Source organism: Argopecten irradians, chromosome 6 (genome assembly GCF_041381155.1).
Source record: "Argopecten irradians isolate NY chromosome 6, Ai_NY, whole genome shotgun sequence".
Taxonomy (NCBI): Eukaryota; Metazoa; Mollusca; class Bivalvia; order Pectinida; family Pectinidae; genus Argopecten; species Argopecten irradians.
Genome location: NC_091139.1, coordinates 24,411,068 through 24,430,950, shown reverse-complemented (window position 1 = coordinate 24,430,950; position 19,883 = coordinate 24,411,068). Strand labels below are relative to the sequence as shown.

Genomic DNA, 19,883 nt, shown 5'->3' with positions numbered 1-19,883 from the left:
CTGGAATAAATCATGTTTATATTTCAAAATACATAAAAGATGAGATGTACATCTTTGTTTATTTACAATAAATGATATACAACCATTTACGAGATCCCGAAAAATCATGAGTACCATACAATGAACCTTACACTTTAACTGAGTGTAAAACAAGCCCCACAGGAAATATTTAGTGATATACAAAATATAAAAACTTGATCCTGACAATATATCCTGGAAATGTATGTAAGACACAAATGAAACTGCTTTCATCAATCTTGACATAGGTACCACTAATAACACCCAGCCCCCCTCCCTACCAATGTCATAGGAAATAGGAAGGTCAACAGCTACAGGAAAACACACAAACACAATATATAATATACAGGCGACAAGATTAAATTGGCATCTACCACTAATCAACTATAATTGAAGACTGCAGACATTTCCTCCATGTTTTCTCTGTGTAACCTGAACTATTGATGAGCTTTTTGGGACATGCCAAGTGAACCATGCACTGAATTTGTCAATGAACATGTGTGCATGTTTTTAAGCAAGCATTTCATAGATACAGTATACTGTCCGAATATAAGACAGTCAGGTATTATCCCACCAATTTGTGATCAGCAAGCCGCGTAGCTAATATGTGATGTCAAAGTTTTATGATAGAAAGTAAAATATTACAATATGAATTATTTTTTGAAAATGTGATATATCTTTAAATGTGTATAAATGTAGTAATGATAATATGTAAGATCATCTATGGAGTGTTAACCTCGAACTGGTCGTAATAACGGTCTCCAATGACCTTGACCTCCACCTGATTGTCCTCTTCATTCTGAAGTCACATGACATCATGATAGACACCTGATTTTACATGATTAACGAATGAAATTAAGTTATGAAGTCACATGACACTGTCACGATTGTAAATGATTTTATATGATTAGCAATGAAATTAAGTTATGAAGTCACATGACACTGTCATGATTGACAATACATGATTTTGCTTGCTTAACCAATGATATGTGGCTTCATCTTTTGATTTCTTACTATGCACTGCAAATGAGAAAAAAAGTAAATTACATATACGTCCCAAAATAACCAACTTCAGAAACAATGGCCTTACACATGGGGATTTTTTAAAAACAGTAAAATAAGTCATAAGACCAAAATCAAATTTCACCAAAAGAACTGTCAAATAAGTGTTTGATACTGAATGCTACTCTGGTGTAAGTACAATCTGAATTTTCTGAAGGGCAATCGAGACATTGTAATGAGCTTGGATTGATAGTCTGATTGCACAGTAACATAGGCTTAAAGGCAATGAAATTATTGGCCATGATGGAGACAACAGAGAATTTAAGACCAGTGATATTTAGTCTACGTCAACAGGATTTCAAGGTGAAGTGTGACCCTTTCAGGGGATTGCAAGGTCAAAGGTTGACACACCAAGGTCCTTGGTGACTATAGGTAGGACTATAAGGTCAAGGCTGACCTTCCAAGGGATTGCAAGGTCAAAAGTGACTTACTGGAGAATTGCAAAGCCAAAGAGAGCCTCTAGAGGATATATCAAGGTTAAAGTTGAAGGTCAAGGTTGAATCTTCAGGGTAACGGACAGGCAAATATTTGAGATTTAAAGAAATGAAGAGTCTAGAGAATTACAATTAAATAGAAAATAGATAAAAAAATAAAAAGTTCACAATTTTGCCTCCTGGCAAGGTACTATAGTATTTAGGATAGTAAAGCATAAGTTAAAGCTTTGTTACAGCATTGTCATCCTCTGAAATTAAGCTATATAGGAACAGACTGTCATTGGTTCATCATCCATTAGAGTAAGTGGAAACTGACTGAAGAAAAGGAATGGCACAACTTGTAATGGGTCTAAATGAAGTTAAAGCCATGAAATAAATATGTTATATACATGCTGTACAACTGAATTCTGCTTATGTATTTAGATTTTGTGAGTGTTTCAGTGAGTATCCACATGCATGCACATCTTTTACGATATTCATAATGTCAAATTAAAAATTAAGAAAAATTAAGAAACAATATCTCTAAAATTGCAAAAAATAAATAAAAATAAAAATAAATAATAATAAAAAAAAATATAATAATAATAAATAAAATAAATAAAGTTGTAAAAAAATAAAAATTAAATGAAATCTGTACTTTTTAACTTATGAGAAGAATGTTAGGGCCTCATGGCAGTGTGCCTTAGCAGACATTCATACACGTATTTCAGGGCAGAGTTTTAGCAAAAAGGCAAAAATCAGATTATAGATAGGAAAAAGGAAATTTAAAAATTGAAAAAAAAAGTTTAGCCGGAACGTCAGGGTGAAATATGAAAAAATTATATATATATATACCACTTTGGAAAAGATGGATGCACATCATGACAAATATTTATGAAATAGTTGCGAACAAACTGATAGGTAGAAGTCTAAAGTATTTAAAAAAAAACAACAGGAACCATGGTAACCAATACCATGGCGATTTGTAAAGCTTTACCTGATTGGTTGATGAGGCTGGATCCTGTAGTGATACAGAGGCAGGATGTGATCACATGACCCAAAATAAATTTCAAAAGCAACAAAAATAAACATAGACTACTTCATTATAAGTGCCAACATTTAAAAAAAGTTTATTTCAAATGTGTATGAAAAAAATTCTGCCAGAAAAAAATTCATAATCTTAAGTTTTGAATAAAGCTGGGAATTTTGATAAGAAGATTCAACAGGGAAGGGATTATTTAAAACATAGAAAGCTAGGAACGGAAATAAATGAAACAAGTCAGAAAACTAGAACAAAACTTATTACAAAACCATGGAACTTTTGGTTGGAAGGATATGCAAGGACAGAGCTGTTTGTCTGACGTTTAAATTTAGGATCTAAGAACTCATAAGTTGGTAAGCCATAAGCCATAACACTCTTCACAAACTAAAGTCTGTGTAGATCAACCTCAAACTCTCGAAATTGTCCATTCACTTAAGAGAAAAAAAAATCTCATTCACATGGATGTTTGGTAGGATTTTCTTCACCAGCAATATCATTTTCAAGTTTGTAGCCTGCATTCTACAATATACTTTACCTTTCTGGGTTTGATGAAGTGCTGTTTACCTAAGATACTAGTTTTTGAAAAAAAATTATATATACTGAAGATTGATGATAAATATTAAAATATTGTTTGAAAAAAAGATGTGCAATCAAGCCTTGCAACATTGGTCCAACTCTCAACTAGCTAATTTCATCAACAACAACATCATTCATACAGACAGTCATACCATTCTATATCTATTTTTTTTTAAATAATAGTATTATCAAATGAAATTCAAAAAGCCCAGACATGATTAACTTTTCACAAAACAAAAGAACAAGTTCACAATTCAGCCCACAATATCAAACAAAGGTCAAAGGGCAAGGTCACGCTTATTATGGGATGTAGAACTAATGTGGTAAGCGGTGAATTTCCAATGAATAAGAAAAGCAGAACACACAATGTATAACGGTAATTCATTAGCCATTTGAAGCACTTCAACAATCTATAAGAACATCCTTTTGTCTCCTAGTCCCTTTATATTCAATAGTTCAGTGGTTTTGTTTGTTTAATTTAATGTTATACTTTAGGGGCTCGCCAAGTCTAAGAGGTGGATGAAAATTGAACTAGACAGAGACCATGACCCTTTCTGTGGCCAATAAAGTCCTTGAGATCCTTAACTATCCTTCCCTTGAACATTGGCTTGTCACTTTATAACCGCTGAGCAGTTCAGTTGAACATCCCTAAAAGAACACCTACCTACCCTTACCCTTGAACAATACAGGGAAGGTTGTTCTGCTAACTCTGTATCCCCTTTTGGCAGTCATGTACTCTCTATCACTTTATAGGTCTGTATTGGCTACCTCTCTACCTACTCTCAACTACTGTGCTATGTCTCTACGGTACTAGGTAACACTCCCTTCTTCCCTTCATTTCAGCTTAATGTTTAACCTCTTGGGTTGTTTTCTGTCTCTATACCCTCTAAGCTTACTCTTTATACCCTCTGAGCATACTTTCTATACTCTCTGAGCTTACTCTCTATACTGTCTGAGTCTACTCTCTACACTGCCTGAGTCTACTCTATACTGTCTGAGCCACTCTATACTGTCTGAGCCAACTCTATCCCCTTTCAGCTTACTTTTTATACCCTCTGAGCTTACTCTCTAAGCTTACTCTATACTCTCTGACCTTACTTTCTTTACCCTCTGAGCTTTGGCTTATACCCTCTTCGCTTACTCTCTATACCCTTTGAGCTTACTCTTTATACCCTCTGAGCTTACTCTCTATACCCTCTGAGCTTACTCTATACTTTCTGAGCTTACTCTATTTACCCTCTGAGCTTACTCTATACTTTCTGAGCTTACTCTATTTACCCTCTGAGCTCACTCTTATACTCTCTGATCTTACTCTCCATACCCTCTTGGCTTATCTTTTCATACCCTCTGAGCTTACTTTTCATACCCTCTGATCTTACTCTCCATACCCTCTGGGCTTATCTTTTTATACCCTCTAAACTTACTCTTTATACCCTCTGAGCTTACTTTTTATACCCTCTGATCTTACTCTCCATACCCTCTGGGCTTATCTTTTTATACCCTCTAAACTTACTCTTTATACCCTCTGAACTTACTCTTTATACCCTCTGATCTTACTCTCCATACCCTCTGGGCTTATCTTTTTATACCCTCTAAACTTACTCTTTATACCCTCTAAACTTACTCTTTATACCCTCTGAACTTACTCTTTATACCCTCTGATCTTACTCTTTATACCCTCTGAACTTACTTTTTATACCCTCTGATCTTACTCTCCATACCCTCTGGGCTTATCTTTTTATACCCTCTAAACTTAATACTCTACTTACTCTTTATACTCTCTGAACTTACTCTTTATACCCTCTGAAGTTACTTTCTATCCTAATGGATTACTTTTTATACCCTCTGAAGTTACTTTCTATCCTAATGGATTACTCTTTATACCCTCTGAAGTTACTTTCTATCCTAATGGGTTACTCTTTATACCCTCTGAGCTGACTGTCTATACTCAGTGAGCTTACTCTCTACTAACTGAGCTCACACTTTTCCCTCTGAGCTCGCGTTCTATCCTCTGAGCTACCTCCTAAGCCTGCTGTCTACTCTTCAGTTTACTTTGGCCTTTGCCTTTACCCCATGGGCTGACATGCTCTTCACCCCTTGGGCGAGTCTGGTATAGGTGCTTACCTCCTGAGGAAGTTCCCTATCCCTAAGCTTACTCTCTACTTTTGGGCTTAAGTTCTACCCTATGGGCTAGTTCTCTACACCTGTACGAGCTCCTATCATCTGAGGTAAGCTCTCTACCCCCAGACCTAAGCTCTCTACTTCCTAACTGCTATCTACATTTGGGCTTCTAGACCAGATATAAGGTACCTTACCATGATTAAGGTGTCTACAGAAGCAAAGTACTTGCTCCACCAGTCTAAACTTTCAAGGTCAAGGTCATCCTCGTCCTCAGCTGAACTCTTCTTCCTTTTCTTGTTCTCTGCTGTTTTCTTTTCCTTCTTTTCTGCAGCCTGATTATAAATAAAATACAATTTTCTGAAATATGCACATATTTCTTAAAATTTATAAATATTATAACAAGAGATCCCAGAGGGATCTTGGCGCCCACCAAACTCTGCTTTTCAAACTTACACTTCTTTTTTCTGCTTTTCAAACTTTAAACTATCAAAATCCAAGATGGTGGTCGCAAAATGCAATAGGCAGAACTAGGGTCCTAGGGGAACCTACATATGAAATTTGAGAACAATCCCTTCAATACTTTCTGAGAAATAGCGGTAACAAACTTTAACTATCAAAATCCAAGATGGCTGCTGGTCGGCCATCTTGTTGACCGATCAGTCCCAAAATGTAATATGCAGAACTAGGGTCCTAGAGGAACCTACATATGAAATTTGAGAACAATCCCTTCAACACTTTCTGAGAAATAGCGGTAACAAACTTTAACTATCAAAATCCAAGATGGCTGCTTGTCGGCCATCTTGTTGACCGATCAGTCCCAAAATGCAATATGCACAACTGGGGTCCTAGGGGAACCTACATATGAAATTTGAGAAAGATCCCTTCAGTGCTTTCTGAGAAATAGCGGTAACAAACTTTAACTATCACAAGAGATCCCAGAGGGATCTTGGCGCCCACCAAAGAATGATCTATGTCTGACAACAGAAAGAGGGATCTTTTCCCTGCTTTTCAAACTTTTACTACATACTCTATATGAAACTTGAGAAAGATCCTTTCAGTACTTTCTGAGATATGTAGCAGAAACAAACTTCAATTATCAAAATCCAAGATGGCTACCTGTCGATCATCTTGCTGACCGATAAGTCCGAAAATGCACTAGACCCCTTCAGGAACCTGCACATGAAATTTGAGAGAGATCCCTTCAGTACTTTCTGAGAAATAGCGGTAACAAACTTTAACTATCAAAATCCAAGATGGCCGTCCTTTGGCCATCTTGTTGACCGATCTGTCCCAAAATAAAATATGCACAACTAGGGTCCTAGGGGAACCTACATATTAAATTTGAGAAAGATTCCTTCAGTACTTTCTGGGAAATAGCGTTAACAAACTTTAACTATCAAAATCCAAGATGGCCACCGGTCGACTATCTTGTTGACCGATCGCTCCCAAAATGCAATATGCACAACTAGGGCCCAAGGGGAACATGCATATGAAATTTGAGAGAGATCCCTTCAGTACTTTCTGAGAAATAGCGGTAACAAACTTTAACTATCGAAATCCAAGATGGCTGTCAGTCGGTCGGCCATCTTGTTGACAGATTGGTCCCAAAATGCAATATGCACAACTAGGGCCCTAGGGGAACCTACATATGAAATTTGAGAAAGATCCCTTCAGTACTTTCTGGGAAATAGCGGTAACAAACTTTAACTATCAAAATCCAAGATGGCCACCAGTCGGCCATCTTGTTGACCGATCAGTCCCAAAATGTAATATGCAGAACTAGGGTCCTAGAGGAACCTACATATGAAATTTGAGAACAATCCCTTCAACACTTTCTGAGAAATAGCGGTAACAAACTTTAACTATCAAAATCCAAGATGGCTGCTTGTCGGCCATCTTGTTGACCGATCAGTCCCAAAATGCAATATGCACAACTGGGGTCCTAGGGGAACCTACATATGAAAATTGAGAAAGATCCCTTCAGTGCTTTCTGAGAAATAGCGGTAACAAACTTTAACTATCACAAGAGATCCCAGAGGGATCTTGGCGCCCACCAAAGAATGATCTATGTCTGACAACAGAAAGAGGGATCTTTTCCCTGCTTTTCAAACTTTTACTACATACTCTATATGAAACTTGAGAAAGATCCTTTCAGTACTTTCTGAGATATGTAGCAGAAACAAACTTCAATTATCAAAATCCAAGATGGCTACCTGTCGATCATCTTGCTGACCGATAAGTCCGAAAATGCACTAGACCCCTTCAGGAACCTGCACATGAAATTTGAGAGAGATCCCTTCAGTACTTTCTGAGAAATAGCGGTAACAAACTTTAACTATCAAAATCCAAGATGGCCGTCCTTTGGCCATCTTGTTGACCGATCTGTCCCAAAATAAAATATGCACAACTAGGGTCCTAGGGGAACCTACATATTAAATTTGAGAAAGATTCCTTCAGTACTTTCTGGGAAATAGCGTTAACAAACTTTAACTATCAAAATCCAAGATGGCCACCGGTCGACTATCTTGTTGACCGATCGCTCCCAAAATGCAATATGCACAACTAGGGTTCAAGGGGAACATGCATATGAAATTTGAGAGAGATCCCTTCAGTACTTTCTGAGAAATAGCAGTAACAAACTTTAACTATCGAAATCCAAGATGGCTGTCAGTCGGTCGGCCATCTTGTTGACAGATTGGTCCCAAAATGCAATATGCACAACTAGGGCCCTAGGGGAACCTACATATGAAATTTGAGAAAGATCCCTTCAGTACTTTCTGGGAAATAGCGGTAACAAACTTTAACTATCAAAATCCAAGATGGCCGCCAGTCGGCCATCTTGTTGACCGATCAGTCCCAAAATGTAATATGCAGAACTAGGGTCCTAGAGGAACCTACATATGAAATTTGAGAACAATCCCTTCAACACTTTCTGAGAAATAGCGGTAACAAACTTTAACTATCAAAATCCAAGATGGCCGTCCTTCGGCCATCTTGTTGACCGATCTGTCCCAAAATGTAATATGCAGAACTAGGGTCCTAGAGGAACCTACATATGAAATTTGAGAACAATCCCTTCAACACTTTCTGAGAAATAGCGGTAACAAAACTTTAACTATCAAAATCCAAGATGGCTGCTGGTCGGCCATCTTGTTGACCGATCAGTCCCAAAATGCAATATGCACACCTGGGGTCCTAGGGGAACCTACATATGAAATTTGAGAAAGATCCCTTCAGTACTTTCTGAGAAATAGCGGTAACAAACTTTAACTATCACAAGAGATCCCAGAGGGATCTTGGCGCCCACCAAAGAATGATCTATGTCTGACAACAGAAAGAGGGATCTTTTCCCTGCTTTTCAAACTTTTACTACATACTATATATGAAACTTGAGAAAGATCCTTTCAGTACTTTCTGAGATATGTAGCAGAAACAAACTTCAATTATCAAAATCCAAGATGGCTACCTGTCGATCATCTTGCTGACCGATAAGTCCGAAAATGCACTAGACCCCTTCAGGAACCTGCACATGAAATTTGAGAGAGATCCCTTCAGTACTTTCTGAGAAATAGCGGTAACAAACTTTAACTATCAAAATCCAAGATGGCCGTCCTTTGGCCATCTTGTTGACCGATCTGTCCCAAAATGCAATATGCACAACTAGGGTCCTAGGGGAACCTACATATTAAATTTGAGAAAGATTCCTTCAGTACTTTCTGGGAAATAGCGTTAACAAACTTTAACTATCAAAATCCAAGATGGCCACCAGTCGACTATCTTGTTGACCGATCGCTCCCAAAATGCAATATGCACAACTAGGGTTCAAGGGGAACATGCATATGAAATTTGAGAGAGATCCCTTCAGTACTTTCTGAGAAATAGCGGTAACAAACTTTAACTATCGAAATCCAAGATGGCTGTCAGTCGGTCGGCCATCTTGTTGACAGATTGGTCCCAAAATGCAATATGCACAACTAGGGCCCTAGGGGAACCTACATATGAAATTTGAGAAAGATCCCTTCAGTACTTTCTGGGAAATAGCGGTAACAAACTTTAACTATCAAAATCCAAGATGGCCGCCAGTCGGCCATCTTGTTGACCGATCAGTCCCAAAATGTAATATGCAGAACTAGGGTCCTAGAGGAACCTACATATGAAATTTGAGAACAATCCCTTCAACACTTTCTGAGAAATAGCGGTAACAAACTTTAACTATCAAAATCCAAGATGGCTGCTGGTCGGCCATCTTGTTGACCGATTGGTCCCAAAATGCAATATGCACAACTAGGGCCCTAGGAGAACCTACATATGAAATTTGAGAAAGATCACTTCAGTACTTTCTGAGAAATAGCGGTAACAAACTTTAACTTTCAAAAACCAAGATGGCCGCCAGACGGCCATCTTGTTGACCGATTGGTCCCAAAATGCAATATGCACAACTAGGACCCTAGGGGAACCTACATGTGAAATTTGAGAAAGATCCCTTCACAACTTTCTGAAAAATAGCGGTAACAAACTTTAACTATCAAACTCCAAGATGGCCGCCAGTCCGCCATCTTGTTGACCGATTGGTCCAAAAATGCAATATGCACAACTAGGGCCCTAGGGAAACCTACATGTGAAATTTGAGAAAGATCCCTTCACAACTTTCTGAGAAATAGCGGTAACAAACTTTAACTATCAAAATCCAAGATGGCCGCCAGTCGGCCATCTTGTTGACAGATTGGTCCCAAAATGCAATATGCACAACTAGGGCCCTAGGGGAACCTACATGTGAAATTTGAGAAAGATCCCTTCACAACTTTCTGAGAAATAGCGGTAACAAACTTTAACTATCAAAATCCAAGATGGCCGCCAGTCGGCCATCTTGTTGACCGATTGGTCCCAAAATGCAATATGCACAACTAGGGCCCTAGGGGAACCTACATGTGAAATTTGAGAAAGATTCCTTCAGTACTTTCTGAGAAATAGCGGTAACAAGAATTGTTAACGGACGGACGGACGGACGGACGGACGGACGGACGGACGGACGGACGGACGGACGGAAGGACGGACGGAAGGACGGACGGAAGGACGGATGGAAGGACGGACGGACGGACCACGGACGAAAGGCGATTTGAATAGCCCACCATCTGATGATGGTGGGCTAAAAATATTAATAAGATCAATATCAGTGACAATAACAGATAATTTTGCAGCAGGATCATTATATAGTAGCTAGCGGTTTTCTAGCTGCATAAAAAGTAGACTGTATGCATTTAAATTGTTATGTGACTAATGGAAGGGGGGCAACTCCCATAGAATCAAATAAATTATCATTTACCGTATCAATGTTAACGTGCGGCTCCTTGTGAACCAGCGGCAGACGCTCATCAATTGTTACAGCGACGTCGTCAGCTTTCACAGAAACGTGTCCATCACTGATTATTTTAGGTGCATCCGGGTCCTTTCCTGTTAAAGTAACCAAAGCATTATGGGTAAAAATATGTTTATACGGTTTATTTGTAAACTTCAGAAATTATATCATGTAATTCTTTTTTCTATTTCGGGTAAAATGATAAAATTACGTTCTTGGAGAAATATACAAAGATCAAAGAGGAAAAATAATGGCAAATCACTTATAGAATTGATAGAAATTTTCTATTATAAGGTAGAAAATTTATCAATAAAAAGTAGGATATTACACTAAATAAGAAAGAACAATCTATTGTAAGATACTTAAAAGTCATTCAAAAACAACAAGAAATCTTTGTTTCCAGTATCTATTGTAAGTTTTCAAAAATGTTATTTGTCCCCTCTTATATTCATTTGTTAAAGTGGACTTTTGTGAGGATGTAAACATATAATTCTTCATGAAACACGGTGAAAAATAATTTCACAACATGTTTTTCACAGTCTTATTTTGTACATTATTAAAACAAAGTCATTTCATCCCAAAAATATTTAGACTCCTGTATGACCTCGAATAAAGACAAAGGGACCTTTTCTTAAGTATACTTGAATGTTTCTCTACTACCTAACAGCATAAAGGACTATTGATTTTTTGACAAATTTCATTAGCTTTCTGATTTTGAATGGAATTTCAAGGTCATTTTTAAAAACTAATTTGTTTTCCCTTCATCATGAGCCCACTATTGAATTGCTGGCCATTTTTTTGTTACGAAGTCTTTTGAAGTGACCCTATATAAAAGTCAAAGTTATTTATTTTGAACCAACTAGTAATCAAACTGTTCCTGTATGCATTGGCGCCCATTTTCTTTGGATTTATAATAATTATTCGAAAAAAAAAAGAATGACCATTTTAAGGAAAAAAATTGAATGTTGGTATTGCATCACAGCTTGCACTTCAGACATGCCAAGTTAAAACATGTATTTAAAATATGATCTTGAATGGTCAAATAATATCATCAAATCTAAATGAAAGCAACATTTACCAACATACATGAAGATTGGGCCCCGCCCCTCCTGCCCCCAGGGGGTCAGAGCAAAAATTTCATACAAGTTCTGTTCCCCTTCCCCCAAGGATGTTTGTGGCCAAATTTGGTTAAAATCCCTGCAGAACTCTAGGTCAAGTAGCGATTCATAGGATTTACCTCTATTTCCCCTATTGGGCCCCGCCCCTCCTGCCCCCAGGGGGTCAGAACCAAAATTTATACAAGTTCTGTTCCCCTTCCCCTAAGGATGTTTGTGGCCATATTTGGTTACAATCCATGCAGAACTGTAGGACAAGTAGCGATTCATAGGATTTACCTCTATTTCCCCTATTGGGCCCCGCCCCTCTTGCCCCCAGGGGGTCAGAGCCTAAATTTACACAAGTTCTGTTCCCCTTCCGCCAAGGATGTTTGTGGCCAAATATGGTTACAATCCATGCAGAACTCAAGGACAAGTAGCGATTTATAGGATTTACCTCTATTTCCCCTATTGGGCCCCGCCCCTCCTGCCCCCAGGGGGTCAGAGCATAAATTTATACAAGTTCTGTTCCCCTTCCCCCAAGGATGTTTGTGGCCAAATGTGGTTACAATTCATGCAGAACTCTAGGACAAGTAGCGTTTTATAGGATTTACCTTTATTTTCCCTATTGGGCCCCGCCCCTCCTGCCCCCGGGGAGTCAGAGCCAAAATTTATACAAGTTCTGTTCCCCTTTCCCCAAGGATGTTTGTGGCCAAATTTGGTTACAATCTATGCAGAACTCTATGACTAGTAGCGATTTAAAGGAAATGTTGACGGACGGACGACGGACGACGGACGGACGGACGACGGACGACGGACGCCGCGCCATGACATAAGCTCACCGGCCCTTCGGGCCAGGTGAGCTAAAAATCTATTGAAAACAAATTAACAGCAACAGAAAGAGAGATTCATATATCTTCAATATGTCAAGATGGTTAATTTGATTGGTGGAGAGTGGAAAGGATAGACAAGATTTAGATATAAAGTAAGCATAGAGATCAGTAGAGTAGAGAAAAAAAAGGAATCACTTAAGAATTGATAGAAATTCTATAAAGGTAGAAAATTATCAATAAAAAGTAGGAAAACTAAATAAGAAAGAAAATCTATGTAAGATACTTAAAGTCATTCAAAAACAAAGAAATCTTTGTTTCCAGTATTTATTGTTAGTTTCAAAAATGTTATTTGTCCCTCTTATATCATTTGTTAAAGTGACTTTGTGAGATGTATAGAATTCTTTATGAACACGGTGAAAATGAATTCAAATGTTTTCACATCTTATTTTGTTCATTATTAAAACAAATCATTCATCCAAAATATTTGACTCCTGTGACCTTGAATAAAGACAAAGGACTTTTCTTAAGTATACTTGTATGTTTTCTACCCTACATCATAAGGACTTTGATATTTGACAATTCATAGCTTTTGATTTTGAATGAATTTCAAGGTCATTTTTAAAACTAATTTGTTTCCCTTCATCATGAGCCCACTATTGAATTGCTGGCCTTTTTTGTTACAAAGTCTTTTGAAGTGACCCTATATAAAAGTCAAAGTTATTTATTTGAACCAACTAGTAGTCAACTGTTCCTGTATGCATTGGCCCATTATCTTGGATTTATAATAATTATTCGAAAAAAGATTGACATTTTAAGGAAAAAATGAATGATGGTATTGCATCACAGCTTGCACTTCAGACATGCCAAGTAAAACATGTATTTAAAATATGATCTGGATGGTCAAATAATATCATCAAATCTAAATGAAAGCAACATTTACCAACATACATGAAGTCAAATCTATGAAAGGTTCTAAGCTAAATCTAAGCTTGCTACAGTATGAAAACTAATTGTTAACAATCAGAGTACATAATATCCCTTTGTTAACATCTTATCTATAAAATCTCAAAGATATATGTCTTGGTATTAGAAGTAATGTGTAATTAAGTGTCACCCTATTGTCTCTAAGTTTTTCCCCATCATGCTTCTTAATATACAGTTAATGCAATTAATAATATTATAAATGTAATTCTGATGTCATGCATTGTATTTTCATGATTTAAAATGCTCAAAACCAAACATTCTGATGGTCAAATATTGGGAATATGCTCATATACATATGTTAAGATAAAATAACGTGAGATTATGATAATTACATACTAAAGTTTTAATGGAACTATATAGCATCAAATTGAGGGATTGCATATACATGTATAATTAGGGATGTTTGATGGTCTGTCTTTCTAGTTGAATTCAAAAATGCAAGATTAAAGTTGGAGCCACATAATCTAAATGTTTTGGATAAGAATTTTGAAACCTGTCACCATTTTCTGATTATTGATCTGGACATATAAGATGGGAGACAGACCATCAGTAGCTATGGTATAGCCCATGCATATCCTACCTGAAATGGAACCTTCATCATCTAGACGTTCAAAAGGAATACAATATTAGTAACTATGTATCCATCTGGATTTATAAAACTATACCACACATCAGACATCTCCATTTAGATATAACCCTGGTTAATTACCCAATATATAAGGAATTAATGATGCTGGTCAGTATGTAAATCAATACATAACTTTGGATGTGCAAGTATTTAAACCAAATTATGATGAAAAAAAAAGAAAGAAATTTCCCCTGAATGATGATGTATGCCTGTGAGATATGTTATATCCCTTGTGAGATGTGTTATGTCCATTATGAGATGTGTTATGTCCCTTGTGAGATATGTTATGTCCATTGTGAGATATGTTATGTCCATTGTGAGATGTGTTATGTCCATTGTGAGATGTGTTATGTCCTTTGTGAAATGTGTTATGTCCTTTGTGAAATGTGTTATGTCCTTTGTGAAATGTGTTATGTCCTTTGTGAAATGTGTTATGTCCCTTGTGAGATGTGTTATGTCCCTTGTGAGATGTGTTATGTCCCTTGTGAGATGTGTTATGTCCCTTGTGAGATGTGTTATGTCCCTTGTGAGATGTGTTATGTCCTTTGTGAGATGTGTTATGTCCATTGTGAGATGTGTTATGTCCCTTGTGAGATGTGTTATGTCCCTTGTGAGATGTGTTATGTCCCTTGTGAGATGTGTTATGTCCCTTGTGAGATGTGTTATGTCCCTTGTGAGATGTGTTATGTCCATTGTGAGATGTGTTATGTCCATTGTGAGATGTGTTATGTCCCTTGTGAGATGTGTTATGTCCCTTGTGAGATGTGTTATGTCCCTTGTGAGATGTGTTATGTCCCTTGTGAGATGTGTTATGTCCCTTGTGAGATGTGTTTTGTCCATTATGAGATGTGTTATGTCCATTGTGAGATGTGTTATGTCCCTTGTGAGATGTGTTATGTCCCTTGTGAGATGTGTTATGTCCCTTGTGAGATGTGTTATGTCCCTTGTGAGATGTGTTATGTCCCTTGTGAGATGTGTTATGTCCCTTGTGAGATGTGTTATGTCCCTTGTGAGATGTGTTATGTCCCTTGTGAGATGTGTTTTTGTCCATTATGAGATGTGTTATGTCCATTTTGAGATGTGTTATGTCCATTGTGAGATGTGTTATGTCCCTTGTGAGATGTGTTATGTCCCTTGTGAGATGTGTTATGTCCTTTGTGATATGTGTTATGTCCCTTGTGAGATGTGTTATGTCCTTTGTGATATGTGTTATGTCCCTTGTGAGATGTGTTATGTCCATTGTGATATGTGTTATGTCCCTTGTGAGATGTGTTATGTCCCTTGTGAGATATGTTATGTCCCTTGTGAGATGTGTTATGTCCCTTGTGAGATGTGTTATGTCCCTTGTGAGATATGTTATGTCCCTTGTGAGATATGTTATGTCCCTTGTGAGATGTGTTATGTCCCTTGTGAGATGTGTTATGTCCCTTGTGAGATGTGTTATGTCCCTTGTGAGATGTGTTATGTCCCTTGTGAGATATGTTATGTCCCTTGTGAGATATGTTATGTCCATTGTGAGATGTGTTATGTCCCTTGTGAGATGTGTTATGTCCTTTGTGATATGTGTTATGTCCCTTGTGAGATGTGTTATGTCCCTTGTGAGATGTGTTATGTCCCTTGTGAGATGTGTTATGTCCCTTGTGAGATGTGTTATGTCCCTTGTGAGATGTGTTATGTCCCTTGTGAGATGTGTTATGTCCCTTGTGAGATGTGTTATGTCCCTTGTGAGATGTGTTATGTCCCTTGTGAGATGTGTTATGTCCCTTGTGAGATGTGTTATGTCCCTTGTGAGATGTGTTATGTCCCTTGTGAGATGTGTTATGTCCCTTGTGAGATGTGTTATGTCCCTTGTGAGATATGTTATGTCCATTGTGAGATGTGTTATGTCCTTTGTGAAATGTGTTTTGTCCATTATGAGATGTGTTATGTCCATTATGAGATGTGTTATGTCCATTGTGAGATGTGTTATGTCCCTTGTGAGATATGTTATGTCCCTTGTGAGATGTGTTATGTCCCTTGTGAGATGTGTTATGTACTTTGTGAGATATGTTATATCCCTTGTGATATGTGTTATGCCCCTTGTGAGATGTGTTATGTCCTTTGTGATATGTGTTATGTCCTTTGTGATATGTGTTATGTCCCTGAAGAGATGTGTTATGTCCCTTGTGAGATGGGTTATGTCCCTTGTGAGATGTGTTATGTCCCTTGTGAGATGTGTTATGTCCCTTGTGAGATGTGTTATGTCCCTTGTGAGATGTGTTATGTCCCTTGTGAGATGTGTTATGTCCCTTGTGAGATGTGTTATGTCCTTTGTGAGATGTGTTATGTCCCTTGTGAGATGTGTTATGTCCTTTGTGATATGTGTTATGTCCTTTGTGATATGTGTTATGTCCTTTGTGATATGTGTTATGTCCTTTGTGATATGTGTTATGTCCTTTGTGATATGTGTTATGTCCTTTGTGATATGTGTTATGTCCTTTGTGAGATGTGTTATGTCCCTTGTGAGATGTGTTATGTCCCTTGTGAGATGTGTTATGTCCCTTGTGAGATATGTTATGTCCCTTGTGAGATGTGTTATGTCCCTTGTGAGATATGTTATGTCCCTTGTGAGATGTGTTATGTCCTTTGTGAGATGTGTTATGTCCTTTGTGAGATGTGTTATGTCCTTTGTGATATGTGTTATGTCCCTTGTGAGATGTGTTATGTCCTTTGTGATATGTGTTATGTCCCTTGTGAGATATGTTATGTCCCTTGTGAGATGTGTTATGTCCCTTGTGAGATGTGTTATATCCCTTGTGAGATGTGTTATGTCCCTTGTGAGATGTGTTATGGCCCTTGTGATATGTGTTATGTCCCTTGTGAGATATGTTATGTCCCTTGTGAGATGTGTTATGTCCCTTGTGAGATATGTTATGTCCCTTGTGAGATGTGTTATGTCCCTTGTGAGATGTGTTTTGTCCATGGTGAGATGAGGTATGTCCCTTGTAGGAATGTGTTATGTCCATTGTGAGAATTAAGAGTTATGTCTATTGTGAGATGAGTTATGCCCATTGTGAGATGAGTTATTTCCCTTGTGAGATGTGTTATGTCCCTTGTGAGATGTGTTATGTCCCTTGTGAGATGTGTTATGTCCATTGGGAGAAGAGTTATGTCCTTATGAGATGAGCTATGACCCTTGTGAGATAAGTTATGTCCATTGTAAGAAGAATTATCTCCTTGTGAGATGAGTTATGACACTTGTGAGATGAGTTATGTCCATTGTGAGATGAGTTATGTCCATTATGAGATGAGTTATGTTCCTTGTGAGATGAGTTATATCCCTCATGTTCCTTGTGAGAAGAGTTTTGTCCCTTGTGAGATAAGTTATATCCCTCATGTCCCTTGTGAGATGAGTTATGTCCCTTGTGAGATGAGTTATATCCCTCATGTCCCTTGTGAGATGAGTTATGTCCCTTGTGAGATGAGTTATATCACTCATGTCCCTTATGAGAAGAGTTTTGTCCATTGAGAATATGAGTTGTCCCTTGTGACATGAGTTATGCCCCTTTAGAGATGAGTTATGTCCCTTGTGATGTGTCTTGTCCCTTGTGAGATGTGTTATGTCCCTTGTGAAATGAATTACGTCCCTTGTGAGAAGAGTTCTGTCCCTTGTGAGATGAGTTATATCCCCTGTGAGATGGATCATGACCCTTGTGACATAAGGTATATTTCGTGTGAAATGAGTTATGTCCCTTGCAAAAAAATGTATCCCCTCCCTTTGAGATAAGTTATGTCGCCAGTGAAATGAGTTATGACCCTTGTGAGATGCATTATGTCCCTGAAAGATGAGTTATTTCCCTTGTGAAATAAGTGAAGTCCCTAATGGAATGAATTATGCCCTTTAGAGATGAGTTATATCCCTTATGAAATGAGTTATTCCCCTTACCTGGAAACAGCTTGGAGATGATGGACTTCGCCTTCTTGGTTGTAGGTACATACATAAACTTGTGTAGTGAATTAATCACATGGGTACCAACCAGAACGTATCGTCCAAAGTTACGACAGTCCACACAGCGAATCGTAATGGGAGGACAATACAGTTCATTTTCTGGCAGCTCCTGCACAGTAAAATAATTTTGTACATTGAAACACAGACTTACAGCAAAATAATTTTGTACATTTGAAATATTGATTTACAAACTTTAATTCTATTACTTTCATGATATTTTGATTAATTTTTTTTCTTCTGTACACACTTGTAATTTTTGAAACATCGTTAAAGTACAATGCATTTTTGGGGTAACAGCTAGAACAAACAAAAAATATCTAATATGAAACTATATCATATATATGTAAGGAATTATTTACTAATATAATACCCAAGTGACAGTGTTATATGATACACTCACCACATCAAAGAACTTGACAGGAACATTAAAGTTTGGGTTTTTCTTGCAGGTCTGTATGATTGAAGACTGTAGAACTTGTCCGGCACACTCAATGTCAATCCGAGGCTTGTCGACAGAGGTCAACTGGACACGCTTTAGGTCACGGACACCCCAGAACAGTACCTGTACAGACACATCTCTAGTTTATCATCTATTGTAAACAGGGAAAGCTTATCCCTATGAAATTCCTGGGCTTATGATATTCTTACATTTCACACAAAAACAATCTTTTTTTATCTTATCGTTAAAGTATTTGTTATGACTAAAATCAAAACAGAAATATTATATATATGATGTTTTCTATAGAATAGGAATGTCTGAAACATAACTATTTATTGCCGCCTCCATATGAAAAGACATGACAAAACAAACCTGTTTCATGTATGATATTCCTGACAAGGGTATAAGAAATACAATGAAGTTCTATCTGTATAATTACTGATATACCTGGTCCCCTTTGTCTAGATAAATGACTAACCTCTATTCGATGCTTGCTCAGAACCGGCCGAATACCCTTTGGTACGGGCATAATTGGTCCCCGATCTTTGTCTGAAGCTGCTGGAAGTTCAAGGGGAGGTAAGTCTTGACCAGACATGTCTCCGAAAGCTGCCAACTGATCAAAATATTGGATTTGAAAATAAATTCAAGCTGTCTTTAAGCCTTATAACAAGAAATATCTTTTATTTTCTATTTGAGGTGTCTTTTAAAAAAGCAATCAAGTAATCTACAAAAGTCAATAAGAATTCATCTGATTAGCTATGTTTATGTTGAATTATATTATTGTAGAAGTCTTAATCATGAAAAACATGTTGTTATTCTAAGACATTAATTATAAACTGTATGTTTTATGTGGGTTTGGTAAAAAGAAAAAGAAATAAAATCAGTGAAAATTATATAAAGTGTATGGTACAGCACACAAAATGAAATAAAAAAATGTGATACTGTAACTATTCCTGTAATATAATGCAAGTATAGATACAGCAGACATTTCAAACATTCTGACATCAGATTCAAAAAGTGATTATCTCTTTATCTTTATATATAAATATAGCTATGCTGTTCAAGATGTTAATCACTTTTGACCATCAATCTATAACCAATTATTTTAGTAATAATTTAAGGCCTTATATGGTTCATTAGAAGAAAGTTGTTCAAATGTAAATGAAATGTACCAGGTTAACACAATCTTCTTTTGAATAATTACAGTATACAACAGAAAAGAATGAGAGAAGAAAAGAAAAAACAAATAATTTCTGGATTGGTATGCTGCGCTTGATTGTCAGATGATGAACATGCAAGAAATTATGGTGATACTGTGAATGTAGGGTG

At 37.3% G+C, this 19,883-nt stretch overlaps 2 protein-coding genes across 17 annotated transcripts in view; both read right to left on the bottom strand.

Annotated features, from left to right (window-relative positions):
* Positions 1-19,883, bottom strand: part of LOC138325400 (otoferlin-like) — a 118,336-nt gene that overhangs the window by 61,826 nt on the left and 36,627 nt on the right. For 14 of the 16 annotated variants that reach the window (XM_069271034.1, XM_069271045.1, XM_069271047.1 and 11 more), the window contains 6 exons: positions 19,033-19,167; positions 18,516-18,677; positions 18,053-18,224; positions 10,556-10,683; positions 5,427-5,564; positions 2,491-2,514 (listed from right to left, as the gene is read on the bottom strand). In XM_069271034.1, coding sequence (XP_069127135.1) covers positions 2,491-2,514; positions 5,427-5,564; positions 10,556-10,683; positions 18,053-18,224; positions 18,516-18,677; positions 19,033-19,167 — 759 coding nt within the window. The remainder of the gene's footprint in view (positions 1-2,490; positions 2,515-5,426; positions 5,565-10,555; positions 10,684-18,052; positions 18,225-18,515; positions 18,678-19,032; positions 19,168-19,883) is intronic. The other 2 variants (XM_069271041.1, XM_069271042.1) reach the window with 1 other exon arrangement.
* On the bottom strand, positions 15,147-17,132 carry LOC138326114 (autotransporter adhesin BpaC-like). Its single transcript, XM_069272247.1, has 2 exons — positions 16,389-17,132; positions 15,147-15,446 (listed from the first exon to the last, which is right to left on the bottom strand). Exons 1-2 carry the CDS (start codon positions 17,130-17,132, stop codon positions 15,147-15,149), a joined length of 1,044 nt encoding a protein of 347 aa, XP_069128348.1.

What these genes read in the sequence shown, in the direction of transcription:
- LOC138326114 (XM_069272247.1), bottom strand. Translation starts at nt 17,132, where the DNA reads ATGGACATAACACATTCCTACAAGGGACATACCTCATCTCACCATGGA. An exon ending in ACACATCTCACAAGGGACAT is followed by an intron (nt 15,447 to 16,388) that starts AACACATCTCAC and finishes TCTCACAAGGGA; the next exon opens with CATAACACATCTCACAAGGG.